The sequence below is a fragment of the Temnothorax nylanderi genome, unplaced genomic scaffold, assembly GCF_030848795.1.
Source record: "Temnothorax nylanderi isolate EJ_2023f unplaced genomic scaffold, tnyl_v1.0 TNYL_tig0017_pilon, whole genome shotgun sequence".
Classification (NCBI taxonomy): Eukaryota; Metazoa; Arthropoda; class Insecta; order Hymenoptera; family Formicidae; genus Temnothorax; species Temnothorax nylanderi.
Genome location: NW_027249079.1, coordinates 698,274 through 712,687, shown reverse-complemented (window position 1 = coordinate 712,687; position 14,414 = coordinate 698,274). Strand labels below are relative to the sequence as shown.

The window sequence follows — 14,414 nt, the reverse complement described above, 5'->3', positions numbered from 1 at the left end:
GTTAATGGTCGGCGCGACATTTCGGTGCCTACGGTCCGAAGACATTTTCGCGAAAGTTAACGAGGCGTCGAATCGACGACGGGAGGGAAACTCAACTAATGAAGCTCGCGAGGTCCGCTTCGTTAACGCGTTGACTGCCATTATTAGCAATCAGCGCTATTGAAACGTTTTAAAACGTTCATAAAAAAAAGCCATTTAATTATAAATTATAAAATTTTGGATGACACAAACAGCCAGATGAGAATGTGAGATAAAAAGCGTGCGATTCAAAACACGCTACACTCTGTTAAATTCGTAGTATAATTCAAATTATACTCAATTTGAGTCATTTTTTAACCATCCCAGTGATTAGTCGAATCGAACGAAGTCGATTTATTTAAATTAAATAAAAAATTGATTTATTTATGTAAACGGGATTTATAGAGAAGTCTCTTTAGCACACATATAACAATTATAATTATATAACATCAGCAAGATGCAGAAAAAAAGAAAAGAAGAATACAAAAATTACAAATTACAAATTACAACTTACAGTGCATACAAAACAGATAAGATTTAATAGAAGATAGTAAAGTATTGATCGCGTTTAACAGAGTTTAAAGATGTTTGAAAAAAGTCCACGCAATTGGAGAATTCGTTCGCCAGTAAGCATATTCTATTCAGGGGTTTGAATTTACCGTATAAAGTATGCAATTCTTCGTAAAAAATTAAATTGTTCCTAAAAGGCCTGTAGTACGATTCTGTTACACGAAATTCTGATTCACAAACTCGTTATACAGATCGCGATAACTAAACTAAGCTTATATATAACATGAAATCGTATACGTATGGTCAGAATTAACACATTGGACTTACTGTAAGAAAAGACTAACTCTACCGAGAAAGCGGTGTTGAATCTTTTCAATTATTGCACAATATTTGATGTCGATGCGTCGATGAATGGTCGATGTTGCATATTGGTTGATATTTTTGTCATCTTCGATCTCGTCATAGTTATTCTTACGTTAATTGAGCAATTATGAATATTTCTATAAGATTTCTTTTGTCTTTCGGCCAATTTTATATTCATACAAAATTGAAAAGCACACATGTATACTTACTGTGCATTCGATATAGAATCGTGGAGGGGAGGAAGGCCAAAAGACAATAGAAATCCAATAGAAATATTCGCGATTGCTGGATCAGCATAAAAATAATGACGAGGTCAAAGATGACAAAAATATCAACCAGTAGGTCGATAGCAACCATTCATTCATGCATCGATAGCAAATCGACAAATTGATTCGACTAATCTCATTTCTGGCCGAGATTCCTATAGATCGCCACTGCTCTCCTATTCAATACGTCGTTAATTTAACTAAAACGATGTTAATTCAAATCAATGGAGCTTAAATAATACCGTTTTGTGTTAAAATAATAAATTGCGACACATATGGTAATTAAAAAATAACAAAGTATTGGTTTAAATTTCATCCTTCAATATTTAACACAGCGGATGTAGTCTCGTTTGATCATACATATCACACAATATTCCATTGTTCTACGATAACGAAAATTCTGCGATAAGACATAGAAAATTCACCGGACGACACGTTGCAGCCCGTAATAACGACAATCGGGCATGTTTGAATGGCGATTACGCGCGGTCGCGCGAAACGATCGCGAGGCGCCGTTTTTAGCTACCTGTTGCGGCGACGTTAGATCGGCAAGATCATCGGCAAGTGCCTGTTAAGAAAAGAGACGATATTGTAGCGGACGGTAGAGATTTTCCAACGAGCGCGCGCGTGTCACGCAGGCGGTGAGGTGCCTGCGGGGCACGTCGTGCTTCCAGTTGGGGTGAATCCTAATACCCAGATAATGGGAAGTAATTGCGAGGGATCAGAGCGAGCGAAGCTACTCTGTCGGCTGTCGGGTTCGGGGGCAGCGGGATGCGTATAGAAAGAGAAAGAGAAAGAGAGAAAGAGAGAGAGAGAGAGAGAGAAGAGAGGGTGGCGCCGTGCCACGCTTCCATCCCTCCTTCCCCTCCTTCTCCTCTCCTTCCCTACTTTCCCTTCTCGCCGTTGATTCGCGGGGGTGGAGAAAGAGGACGAAGAGAGGATCGTAATCGTGTTATCGGGACGAAATCACGGGGTACATTCTCGGATACACATCGGATAGATGGATACGCGCGTCGCGTCCGTGCGCGAGATCAAAAAATCCGCGCGAGATTTACTTCTGGCGAAAGATCTCGGTGGGAGAGAGGGGAGGGAGAGAGAGAGAGAGAGAGAGAGAGAGAGAGAGAGAGAGAGGGGGGGGAGGGAGAGAGAGTTTGTATCGACGTCGCGCTTCGTGGCGCGTTTAGCGACTCGAAGAAGAGTACGGCTCTTTCGGAATCTCGCGATTTCTTCCGAGCGACGCCGCGTCGAGGTGACTCTATCGCGAACGAAACACGAAGGTCTGGGATCTGTAGCGCGCGCTGGGGGTGGCAGGGGGACGGAGGGGGACTTGGCCTTTGATGCTCGGGAAGATAACGCCGGCGTTGCCAGGCTGGCCAGGTAAGCTGGTAAACTAAATGAGATCACGGGGCCATTTATGACGTTTATTAAATTCCGTTAAGACGTCTATTATTACGGTACGTAAATAAAGGGGGAGATTTCGCGCCCCTCGTCGAGGGAGACGGAGCGGAATGCGGCGAAAATAATGAAATAAAGGACAATGAAGTGGCAGGTACAATGGCCAATAGGGCATAGAACGAGAGTGAGGACGGGCAAGGCGCCAGCGAGCGACGCGGTCTTCTCTCTCTCTCTCTCCCTCTCTCTCGTGTGTGGAAGGGGTGTTGCAACAAGGGGTTACAGAGCGCGGCGCGCTTTAGTTCGGCGGGCTAAATGCAGTGGGCGTGTTCCCATTACTTTCATTATTTTCAGTCGCCGGGGTTCGGCGGGTATCGATGCCCGAATGTAACCGTAGATCGCCCGTGCGAGGCGCGTAAACGCGGCCGGCGAAAGGTGGGCAACCTACGATTTTCGCCCCGAGTCGATGGGATACTTGTAGTTCTTATTATATAATCCTGGATTCAAATCAGCGTAGAAAAATCGCTATGAAAAAAAGGTCGATTCGACATTGAAACGAAAAGTTGAAACGATAGTTGAAGGTTCGTTGATATTTGCTGCAACTTCGATGTCGAATCGATCAAAATTTTAACTTATTTCGACGTCATTCGACTATACATTACTAGGAATCCATCAATGGTGGCGACAGATTTGCGAAGAATTTATATCGGAGCGCGCGCAATGATACGCGTCGACTAAAGATCAATTTGATCCGCTCGAAAAAAAAGATGAAAAAAACAAAGAAAGGGGCGAGCGAATTGGGCCTCGAGGAGCAGAGTCGAGGGCGAACCGTTAGCCTAACAAGCTGTCAAGACGTCGCCGCGTGTCAATCCGCGGCTCTCCAACGATCCCCGAAATAAAGCCGCCTAAAACCCCCACAGCCGTCGGCCGAGAGAGTTTTCAGTCCGGCCGCAAAAAAAAAAACGTTTCTCTTTTTTCTCTCCCTTTCTTTTCACGCGAAAATTCCTACTTGATTCGCGGCTCGCGGGAGGATATATGGCACACAAGAAGAGGACACGGAAGACACGTGATATACGGCGGAGGCGAGAGGAAAGGAGAGGAGATACTCGCTATAGAGACAACGGCGTTACTGCCCACGTGCCGTTTAACTCGATCACAGTGGCAATCTGGCCTCGTTTCAAGCTCCGGTTACTACGACGCTTCCGCTAACAAATAACATTGTCGTCGACCCTGCGGGGGCGTTCTGATTCGATTTGCGCACCGTGAAAGCGCGCTCGCCTCTCGGGGAAGGAGCGACGTGGCGAGAGCGTGGATGGCGAGGAGCGACACGCGGCGAGGATGAAAGGCCCGTGTCGAAAATGCCGCCTATGTTGTCTCTCGGCGCGCTCCTAATCAGTCGTCTCGTTTCGAGTAAGCGCGAGTCGGCGCGATTTTTGTTTAAAAGCCACGCTACCCCACGCTCGAGCCACGCGAGCTACAAGCTACAAGGTGAAGACCTGGGCATCCCGCGCGAAACACTCTTTTCTCTCTCTCTCTCTCTCTCACTTTTGGTACTTAAAAGAGATCCCTATCTACACGGCGTGTTTAAAAATAATTGCCGCGGTAGATCCGGTGATAGTCACGGAGTCGCCCTCACCTCGGCGCTTCCTGGCCTCTCGAGTGGCCCTCGTTCTACGATATAAAGGCGAACTCGTGCCCCCTCGGCGAGGGCACCCGCGGCCTCTTCCGCCGCCGGTCGAGTGGCACCCCACCTTTCATCCACTCTATCACAGCGTTTAAAGAAGTAAAGACTAAAGGTCCTTTATACGTGTCGAGTGAGCTCGCCTCAAGACCGCTCGAAAGCAGTCGAGGCTGCTCGTGGGGCAATGACGACGACGACGACGGAGGGGTACGGAGCGTCCGGTTTGTCGGACGATATTAAAAAAGGAAATATTGATACAACCCGCACAATTAGTTATTATTATAATCCCGTCGTTAATTATATACCAACGCCACAGCGTGGACGAGGGAGACAAGGGAGACGAGGGTCGCGGAAATTCGAAGAAACATATGTGTCCCATCTTCCTCCGATGTTTACAGCATTTATATTTATTTCACGTACAACTTGCATATATTATAATTATAATCGACAAACAGTAGTCTCTCATAACGGAAACAATTATTATTATTAAATGCGATTATAACTAAAGGGGGGCAAAGATGCGCCCAGCCGGATGAGGCGTGAGCCTCCTACACTCAAAAACAAGATTACTATATGTCTATATATATATATATATACCATACATATATATATACCGTACCATACATATATATACACATATACATATATGTGTATATATATGTGTATATATATATATATATATATATATATATGTATATATTAGCCTTTGAATATTAGAGAATTAGTCTTTGTGTGTGTGTGTGTGTGTGTATATATATATATATATATATGTGTGTGTGTGTGTGTCGTTTTATAGGGAACTCTTTACTTTCTAAACGGCTCTTAATATTGTTTCGTATCGTTTCTCTCTCTCTCTCCCTCTCTCTCTCTCTCTCTCTTTCTCGTGCCCTCAATAAGGATCTCTATAGATTATTTTGCGAGACTGCGGAATCTCAGCTTATTAAAAATACACATCGCTCGCGGATGTATCATTATTGCGCGTTATATTGTGCATAAGTCATTAGGTACCTCATTTGTAAGGGGTTTTCAGGCGTTGTCTAGACATTTCTCTCTCTCTCTCCCTCCCTCCCTCTCTAGTTAGGCCATTACCATCTCGGATAAAAGAATCCAGGGAAGCGCGCGCGCAAGCACGACTATTGAATCTCTAAGTATTTTATCATTAACAGTCAATAAGTTAGTAAACGTGCACTACGCGTGCCTGAACACTGCTTACAGATTTTCACGATAGAGATACACGACTGAGATATTCGAGTGGGGATACGAGGCACGCGAACGATTACACGGGGAAAGCACGGTAACACCGCGATCGTTGACGGTATGAATTCTTGGTTGCCGTACCATTCAGCCGACAAAAAAATATTTTACCGTTAAATAACCGACATTAAAAAGAAACAGTCACATGTTCGAAACGAAAACCACGGTTTCGAGTTCTCACTACGCATGCAAGAGATTTTAAACGTCATCGTTCCTAATCACTAATAATCCTAATTAAATATCTTAAGAATTTGCAAGAGATCAAAACGTATTTCAGCGTAAGGCTCTCCGAGTATTAAATTGTAATTTGTTCATCGCGTCCGCAGACGCGAGCATCACTGAAATCGTACTCAACAATTAGCGTCGACAATTAGTCCCAGTCTTATTAAACAGTTCTCGAACCGTGCTTAAAAAAAAAAAAACGCTCAGTTTGCTAAGCCTTTATAGAAAACAAAACAAAAAAAAACATTTCCGCGTGCGAAAACATCTCATCGTTCTCTTTTTCACAGAAGAGACCGATTAAAAATCGAAAATAAAGATAATAAAATGGGATAAAAGAAAACTAAAAACGTATGAACATCGCTTTAAAGCGTCGTGCGACGTAACAGAGATGAGATGAGGCGATGTGTGAGGTAGCTAAGCAGAGCTGCTGCTTAGTAATCGAAATGTAATAAAACACGAGGCCAATGCGCGCGATACACACTTAGGATATTAAGATAGAAGAACCACATTAGTAATCCGATAGTAATCTTGATTTTAAGCTAGCCTTCCGTCGACGAGCGCATTGTTATAGAAATCAATATGTTACACACATATTAACTAACCGAGAGAATTAACATGTTTTCAAAAGATATATCTGTGGATGTCGTCATTATGGACCAGTCCATAACGCGAGAGTAACATTGGCGCGCGAATAAAACGCCCGGTTTAACGTCGCGCGAGCGAGTTCGTCTCGAGACTCCCTCGACCAACTCGCAAAGCACAATTTAGTTAAACTTTATGCATGTACCAGAAATTTTTCACTCGCGAGAGAAAAATACTCATCTAAATTTCGGTAAAGTTACAATTTCGCTGTAAAAAGGCGACCAGATTTTACGCGGCTCGTAAAGGAATCTCTCTAAAAAAAAATTCCAAGATGTACAATTTTTTTTTAAAGAGATTTTTACCTACGGTGTAAAAGCAACAGGTGAGTCCAACGTCTCGCGTGACGTCGTGAGAACCTGCACGAGATATTGTTGACTCTGGTACATACAAAGCAGCTGAAATGTTACATGCGCGTGCGCGTTTTTTCTTCGCTAGCGTAACAGTACAAAGAATATAAGTAAATATAAAAATCAAATAATAATATTAATAATAATAATAATTACAAAGAGGATCGTTATTTTAAAGCTTCTAACAATAATAAAAATGAATACTTTCCTTCGAGTTCGTAATAAATTAATAATGAGCTTTAAAAGCATTCGTACAATTCAGCTAACAATGGCGATCGACGATATGAAGATGAGTCATGGATCGCGTAACTCGTTTTATCATCCTCGTCGTAATTCACCTTCATTATCAACCGCGATAAGGCCGCGGCATCGGTGAGATTCAAGTGAAAGCGGTTCAGTGGATCTAGTGAAAGAGCGTTTGGCAGAATTACATAAACAATATGTCATCGAATGCAAAGGCGGCATTCGCATTCGTGAGTAGTACAAATAAGCCCAAGCTAGCGTACATACCTGGGATATAAATTCAATAAAAATATACGAGCGGTAAAGTTATGTAATTTAAGATAACGCCGTCTCTATTATTACCGTTTGGATATACGTTTGCTCGACGTCCCGTCATTCTAATTAGTTGCCCTGTATTCGAAAACAAAAGCAGACGTGGCGTTAAGAACGAGGTTGAATTTGGTCATACGGTTGATTAATTCGACAGCCGCCCTACAATTTGCACTTGTTCTAAGATGCAGGTAGATAATGGATATCGCATTACGCGTTAACTGCTCAAGAACTTATTTATACTACTATAGAGAACGAGGGAACCCTCGTTCCCTTTCTTTCCTTGTCTTACGAAGACCGGATTTCATTAATGAAGAGAGGGTCTCGTAGCCCTCTGTTTCAACCTGGTTAATAACGCCTGCTCGCCGTCGTCCTCGGTTTTCGATGAAACTCCACGGAAACTCTCCGACCGATACTTGTCCCTCAAGAACGTCCTTCTCTCCTCTTTGTACTTTTCGATTCTTTCTCTACACTGCGGGTCCCCCAGGTCTAGGCCGCCGAGATTTCGCAATTGAATCTTCTCGGAGGCGCTCGAGCAGGTGCCGGAGCTGCTGCCAACGTTAGGCGTCGAGCAATGCTGCACGTCCTCGGACGTCGGTTTCACCGACAACGAGATGTCCTTCGTCATTCGATTGAACTTGGCCTCGTCCAGGGAGCGGCTCAGCGCCGCTCGAGTCGCCCTCGCGTGACGCGCCCGCAAGCAAGGTGGTAAATGCTGCGACGGTTCCTCGGATTTGCCCCTCGCGCAATCCAATTCTTGTCTCATCTTACTCTCTCGGACGATTTCCCTGCCGATCTCCGAATCAAAGCTCCTTCGCTCTCTGACTGTTTCGCTTTCGTATTTTCTTCTTACAGGCGTAGACGCGTCCCCTACCGCGCCTCCGGATAATCTTTGTAGAGCTAGCTCCTGCAAAATCGCCGCGGTGTCTCGTGGCGGAAGAACCACCGTGTCGTCGATGGTCGGCGACGAGGTGTTCGTGAATGTGCTCGACGTGTCCAACGTCCGTTCCATCACCTCGGACGCCCCTTCTGGCGCGTGTGCCACCTCGCAAGGCTCGGCCGCGTTCTCCGAAGGAATTCTCACTTCGATGTTGCCTCGTATTTGATTAGCTTGCAAGCTGACGCATTTGTGACCCTCGTCGCCACGTTTGGAAGCGCATTTGCGTATTTGTTGCGTATTACTCTGCTGCTTCTGCGAATTATTGTATCCGAAACTTTGGCACTTCTTTGACAGTCCGTTCGTACAATGGTCGTTGTCACGATCGTCTCGCGTAACGCTCGTCTCCTGATTTCCCTCGGATTTATTCGAGAATCGCGGATAATTCGTGACGTGTAAAGTGCGTGTCGCGCAATCACGCTGCTGCGCGCTCGTGTCTCTCGATAGACGGCGATAGTTCTCAAAGGTTTCCGTTTCCCCAAACAGCTCCTTATCGTCACGTATCTCGTTCCGATTTGTACCAAATACGTTCGCATTGTCCGCCTCGATGTAACACGCGCGAACCTGTTGCTGCTGCTCCCTCGCGTTAGACTCTTGGCCCGAATTAACATCCGTACAGGAATATCGATTGCCATTCTCCCGATCGCGCAGTCGAGAATGGGTGTCGTCCGCGAGATTATCCTCGTTTACGAGACCAAAACTCGTCTGCGACTCAGCCTCTTCTCGCTCGAGCCCATGACTCGTATACTTCTTCGTATCGGTAACATCGAGTATCATATCCTCGCTTTCCTGCATCGATGCACGACTTCCCGTCGAATTGTCGGAAGTCATTCCCATACGGAACGCGTCCGCGGTCGGAGGCAGCGTGAGCTCCAGCAGTGTTCCAGGAACGTTCTCCGACGCTGGATTCGCGTCGCTTTCCACAAAGGAATCATTGGGACTAGTCGATTCGCTGATCGGCGTTACAAAGGAATTAGCTGCCGTTCCTCCAACAATCACCCAGTCGCCGGAGTCGTTGTTGCTACTCGTCGCGCGCGGATTTTCCGTATTGGTGAACACTTTGTCGGAGCTGTCGCAAATTACGAATCCAGACTCCTGCAGCTCCTGTAGAGTTTGTTCGCACGACATGGGAGAATCGAGATCGGTCGTATTGGATGGCAACCTCGGCAAATCAGCCACCGCGGTAAGATTATTTGGTGAATCAGTAGACTCGTCGCGTTCGTTAGCCGCCTCTTCTTTTTCTTTATACGATTTAGATGAGATCTCCACAGAATGCAAACTCAGCTGTGTTACGTCCTTACGGGATGCGGCAACTCTGGTGGTTGCAGCTTCTTCGCACGAAGAGGAGGATAATCTGTTACACGGTGTCATCTCCGTATCGTTGAAAATCGAAGCGACCGCGCTCGATTGAGTCGCGACGCGATTTTCGGTACGCGATGTGGTCGCGTTTCTATCGTGCAATTCCACGCGTTCATCGTAAGTTATAATCCTCTCACATGGCTCCAATCTCTTATCCTGGTCTTCTAAATTTATAGACAATCTATGGCTAGGATCCGACGACTTTTCAGAAGATGACGCACTGGTCTCCTTCAACTTATTCGTATTACTTCCGTCGCGCTCGTCGCCAATCTCTAACGGCAAAGTGAAACTTCGAAAACTTATTCTGGGGCTATTAGCTGGTACCGGCGACGTAGAATGAGACGTGCCCTGCAACGTAGCGGGCGTTAACGGCGTAGAGGCTTCCGACAACAACGGTAGATAACCTGGGGTTTGTAACGGAGACGGTGTTTCAATACTGTGAATATCCGCACTTGTCGACACCATGACCTGAAAGATTCGATAGATTAGACATGACGTGCATATAGAAAATGACTGAGACTAATTTACGTTAATCACCTGATCAGGACTCTGGCTGTCTATGAAACGCAACTCGACGTCGCAATGCAATCTTTCTTCTAAGCGAGATCGTTTTCTCTTAGACCCGCCGGTCGCGACGGCACATTGATTTCCTTCGGTTCTCTGCCGACGCGGTGACGCTTCTACCGACGCCACTCCGCCACCTTCCTCTTCCGAAAGCATCCTCATCTCTCGTTCTTCGAGATCAAAGTTAAGTTGTATCTCTGAGAGATCCAACGGCGAAGATGCGTTAGGCGCATCAGCCAAGTGATCAAAGTACGAATCGTGCGAGACGGATCGACTGTGACCGCAGGTTCTGATGGGAGGTGGTCCTCCTAAAAGCGGACCCAATCCATCTTCGCCGTCTAAACTGTCGGCGCTTTTGACGGGTCTCAGGCGTCGCAAAGAGTTCAAGGAACTTGGCACTGTTTCCGCTTGAGGTGGCGTGCCAATTTGTCTCGTTTTTCCGACAGCGCCCCTACCGAATAGCGCCCTCCAATTTAGCGAGGGCGATCGTTTTGAGCCATTTCGTTTGCGTGGCAGCTCTATGACAGTGTGATAGCGCAAAGGTAGGCCAGCCGGACCCGCCCCAACCTCTATGTAATCAGGCTCGCCTCTGAGACTTCTGTTGCGCGCTTCCTCCAAAGTAAGCAATCGCGCGGACGTGGTGATCGCCAAAGACTTTGGTCTGCCAACAGGACCATCCCCGAATATGAGTTCTGCGTAGCAGACTAGAAATTCCGTCACGACCGCCTGAACTCCGACACCCTGAAGGGCCGCTACACCACCCACTTCCAGCTCCTTGCACCTCAAGAGATTTGGCGCCCAGACGATGGCCACATTGCGCGGAGTCATACCTGTTTCCGTGCCACGCGCGGCTACCCTCACCAGATGACGCATCAAATATTCCAGTGTCCTGCGTACATGGTTTGATAAAGATTAAATCGTCGACTCGTTGCCGTGACAGGTGAACGTAACGAAAATGGAAATATGGATAAAACTACCTGTAATGTGGTGGCGGTAACTTTCTAACCGCGTCTCTCATACGTCTCAATCTCTCTGCGTCGCCACTGGCTTGAACCGCATTGACGAAAGTGGAGTAAAGTTGATACGTGCACAATGGATTCGGCAGCTCTCTAAAGTACATCTTCAATAACGATGCTACGGAGTGGATATCTTGCAGAATGCTCTCATCGGAATGCAACGCTGGTACCCTATCTTCGTCAAAGGCGTTCCGCAATTTTTGAATGTTGGACGTTACGCCACTAAGACGATATATACCGTCGACTAGACCATGTTTCTCTATGAATTCCGCGCAGCACGTCAAAACGGTAGGCACTACAAAACGAATAATCTTTTTCGTCTTCCTTCCTCTTTTATATAGTTTATACTCGATATATTTGAATTATAAAAAGTATGCTAGAAAAAAATGTACCGTCTTGACCAGAGTTTAATAGATGTTCTCCCAAATCGCAACCAAATACGCGCTCTCGCAGTATACCCGATTGCTTCAATCTCCTCCTAGAGGGCCGATTTAGTATGAAGGATCTAAAAAAGGCGATCAATTTGCCATGTTTCCGGAGCACGGGCTTTACCGGTAATCTCGATCTGACCGTCGTCGAAACCGTCAAGTGACGCGGCACTTTGTCCCCGATTACGGCGACGCATTCGGCCGGGAAAAATCCAACCGCGAATCCATGCTTTCCACGCCACCACGTACTTTCCCCCGGAGGGGGCATGTCTATAACGGATATCATGTCGCCTACCTGTTTATTATATTAATCACTTGGATTAGTCAGAGCGCAAAGTTCTCATAGTACAAAGACTTACAAGTTAGCTAATTGTGATTACCTGGAAAGAGATCTCATCTTGGGCTTGAGCGGTGTAGGGTCTCACGGCGTATGCCGCGGCGACGGCTGGAGTATTGATAGGACAGGAATCCGATTCCGGTACCAGAATCCTTCTTCCCCTGTTATCGAGCTGTAGCCAATTTAATACCGGGCCACAGTTTAGGCCTTCGTGATTCAGCAGCGAGAACCGGCTCAAGTAATCCTTCAGTATATCACAGGCGTTTTTTGGCCGAACATCTGGAAGCTTCGTTAAGGAGGAAAACTTTCTGTCGAATATGCAGCGATGCAGCTGCTTATCGAACATGACGAAGTTGTCGTAGGACCTCTGTAGCGTCCAGCACGCGTCGCCGGATGTTATTCGAACGGCGTAGCTCTCCGAGTCGTTGGAACCCTCGTTGACAGATACCTAAAAGCCGAGCCGTGTTTCTTAACCGAACCTTCGCCGTGTGTTTCGCGTTTTGGCGTACCTCCAGAGTACCAAGCTCGACGTGCTCGTAATGAAAGTGGGCACACTCGTCGAGCTTCGGAAAGCGTGCGATGCTACTCATGTTGCTGCCAGAACTAACGGGCGTGCCGAAGTCGTCCGTCCGGTTACCGCTCAAGCCCTGCAATTTCATTCACAAAAGGGAATTAAATTCCCGTCTGGAACTTTATAATCGAACTTGTGTAATAAACTAATAAATTCGACATTCTCGTGCGAGCTTTTAAATCCACTAAAGTGCGCCATAATTTTTAGTTTAACCTTCGTCTGAGACTCGATGTCGGTGAGCCGGTGAGCACGAGGCCTCTCTTGCGTCGACGGCCCGGGCATCTTTCGCAGCCTCTCCGTGGACGAGGACGAGGAGAACGAGGAGCCAGGAGGCCTTTGACCCGATTTGCCACGCGCCAAGGTGGCCTTCACGTTCCTCTCGATCGAGCCATCGCTTCTTTCCCGCTGAGTTTCTCTGCAGACACGACACGGAACTTGGATTATCGTGTCCAGAAGGACGCACTAAATCTCCCGGACGCGGGACGTCCTCGTAAAGGACGTTTTATTCGCGTCATTCGAAGAACGATCACTTTTAACGTCTCGTTATCTCAGATCCGTTCGTTCAGGACTAATAAATCCCTTTGTTAAAGGCATCTCGTATTAAAATCGATAGAAATTCGAGTATCTTCACGGGGCACGGGGCGCAATTATCGACCGACCGAATTTCCTTCCCGTCTCCACGCATCTCCACGATACGTCTCGGAACGTCTGCGATCGTCTCGCGAAAGGGAAACGACCGTTTTTGGAATCGAGATCCGTCTGCGGCGGGTTTTTTTTTCTCCACGGCTCACCATATGCGCCGCATATCGCGCGTTTATCCGACGACCAACGCGGACGAAACTAAAAGCAAAGCCGCAGTCCGCAGTAAGTAAAAGGAAAAAAAAATCTTAACTACAGCTCCATCTCGACACGTCCCGTAAACGTTCTTTTACCGCGATAGAAACGAGAGCGAGAGATAAGCATTAGGAACATTTCGGATGACAGGTCGACGGAACGTTAGATTCTCGGTTACAACAGATCGTTTCTCCGTCGTCGGAGTTACCAGGAGGCACGGCGGAAGTCGTCAAGTCGCGTTGGACGCTTCAGGGCGACAGGGCGTTTCGGGCGTTTCGGCTCGATCGGCACCGCGCCCGGACTGCGGAGCGCGATCGAGCGCAGGCCGACACCGACACGCGCGCGAGGGCTGTCGGCGCGCTTAACAAGGCGAGTCTATTATCTAAGGCGCGCGGAAGTGCCAATAACCCGAAGGCGGTGGCGACTCCGTTTCGGGCTGCCCGACATCGGGACGCCGAGGAGTGTCCCCGCGCGCGGATTCACGTGCGCCGAGATTTTTGCAGCTCCGGAGCTCACGACGCGTTCCGATACGCGAAAACGATACGACGGATTACGGAGTAACGAAGTAACGGATTCACGGCATTCACGCACGCGACTCGCGAGCGAGCGAGGGGGACCGACGGCCGACGTGTATATTTACATCGCGAGCGTACCGCAACCGCGACCCGCGACGTGAACGGCGGAGGGAGAAGGGATCGCGGAGCGCGGGGGGTCGGGGAGAGAGAAAGAGAGAGAAAAAGAGAAGAGGAAGGATTGATATCGGACCTTTCCGCTTTCCGCACCGGCGAAATCGCGAAGACGCGAAGACTGCGAACAGCTGTGGGTCTCCGCAGCTCACCCCCCCCCCCCTATCCCCTCTCTCCGCGCTCGCTCCTTGCTCGCCAATGCTCGCCACTGTGCGGCTCGAATCTTCGCGCTGGGATCTGGGATATAACGGCGCTATTATGTCACGAGCGGTCTCTTTCTTTCTTGCCTCATTTTTTCTCTCTCTCTCTCTCTCTCTTTCTCGTTCAACGCTTCGTCGCGCACGCTCGGGCGAGGATAAACTCGGGAGGGGAAAGAGGGACGGGTCGGCGCGATGCGACGCTACGAACAGGGCCGCTCTCATTCTCGCTGATTCT

General features: G+C 47.6%; 1 protein-coding gene across 1 annotated transcript; it reads right to left on the bottom strand.

Moving 5' to 3' along the window:
- Positions 1–4,614: 4,614 nt before the first annotated feature.
- Cdgapr (GTPase-activating protein CdGAPr) lies at positions 4,615–12,807 on the bottom strand. Its single transcript, XM_071698982.1, has 7 exons — positions 12,673–12,807; positions 12,398–12,535; positions 11,932–12,336; positions 11,516–11,846; positions 11,085–11,418; positions 10,081–10,996; positions 4,615–10,011 (listed from the first exon to the last, which is right to left on the bottom strand). Exons 1-7 carry the CDS (start codon positions 12,739–12,741, stop codon positions 7,555–7,557), a joined length of 4,650 nt encoding a protein of 1,549 aa, XP_071555083.1. The 5' UTR covers positions 12,742–12,807; the 3' UTR covers positions 4,615–7,554.
- Between the last annotated feature and the right edge of the window lie 1,607 nt (positions 12,808–14,414).

What these genes read in the sequence shown, in the direction of transcription:
- Cdgapr (XM_071698982.1), bottom strand. Translation starts at nt 12,741, where the DNA reads ATGCCCGGGCCGTCGACGCAAGAGAGGCCTCGTGCTCACCGGCTCACC. An exon ending in ACATCGAGTCTCAGACGAAG is followed by an intron (nt 12,536 to 12,672) that starts GTTAAACTAAAA and finishes ATGAAATTGCAG; the next exon opens with GGCTTGAGCGGTAACCGGAC. An exon ending in TCGAGCTTGGTACTCTGGAG is followed by an intron (nt 12,337 to 12,397) that starts GTACGCCAAAAC and finishes CTCGGCTTTTAG; the next exon opens with GTATCTGTCAACGAGGGTTC.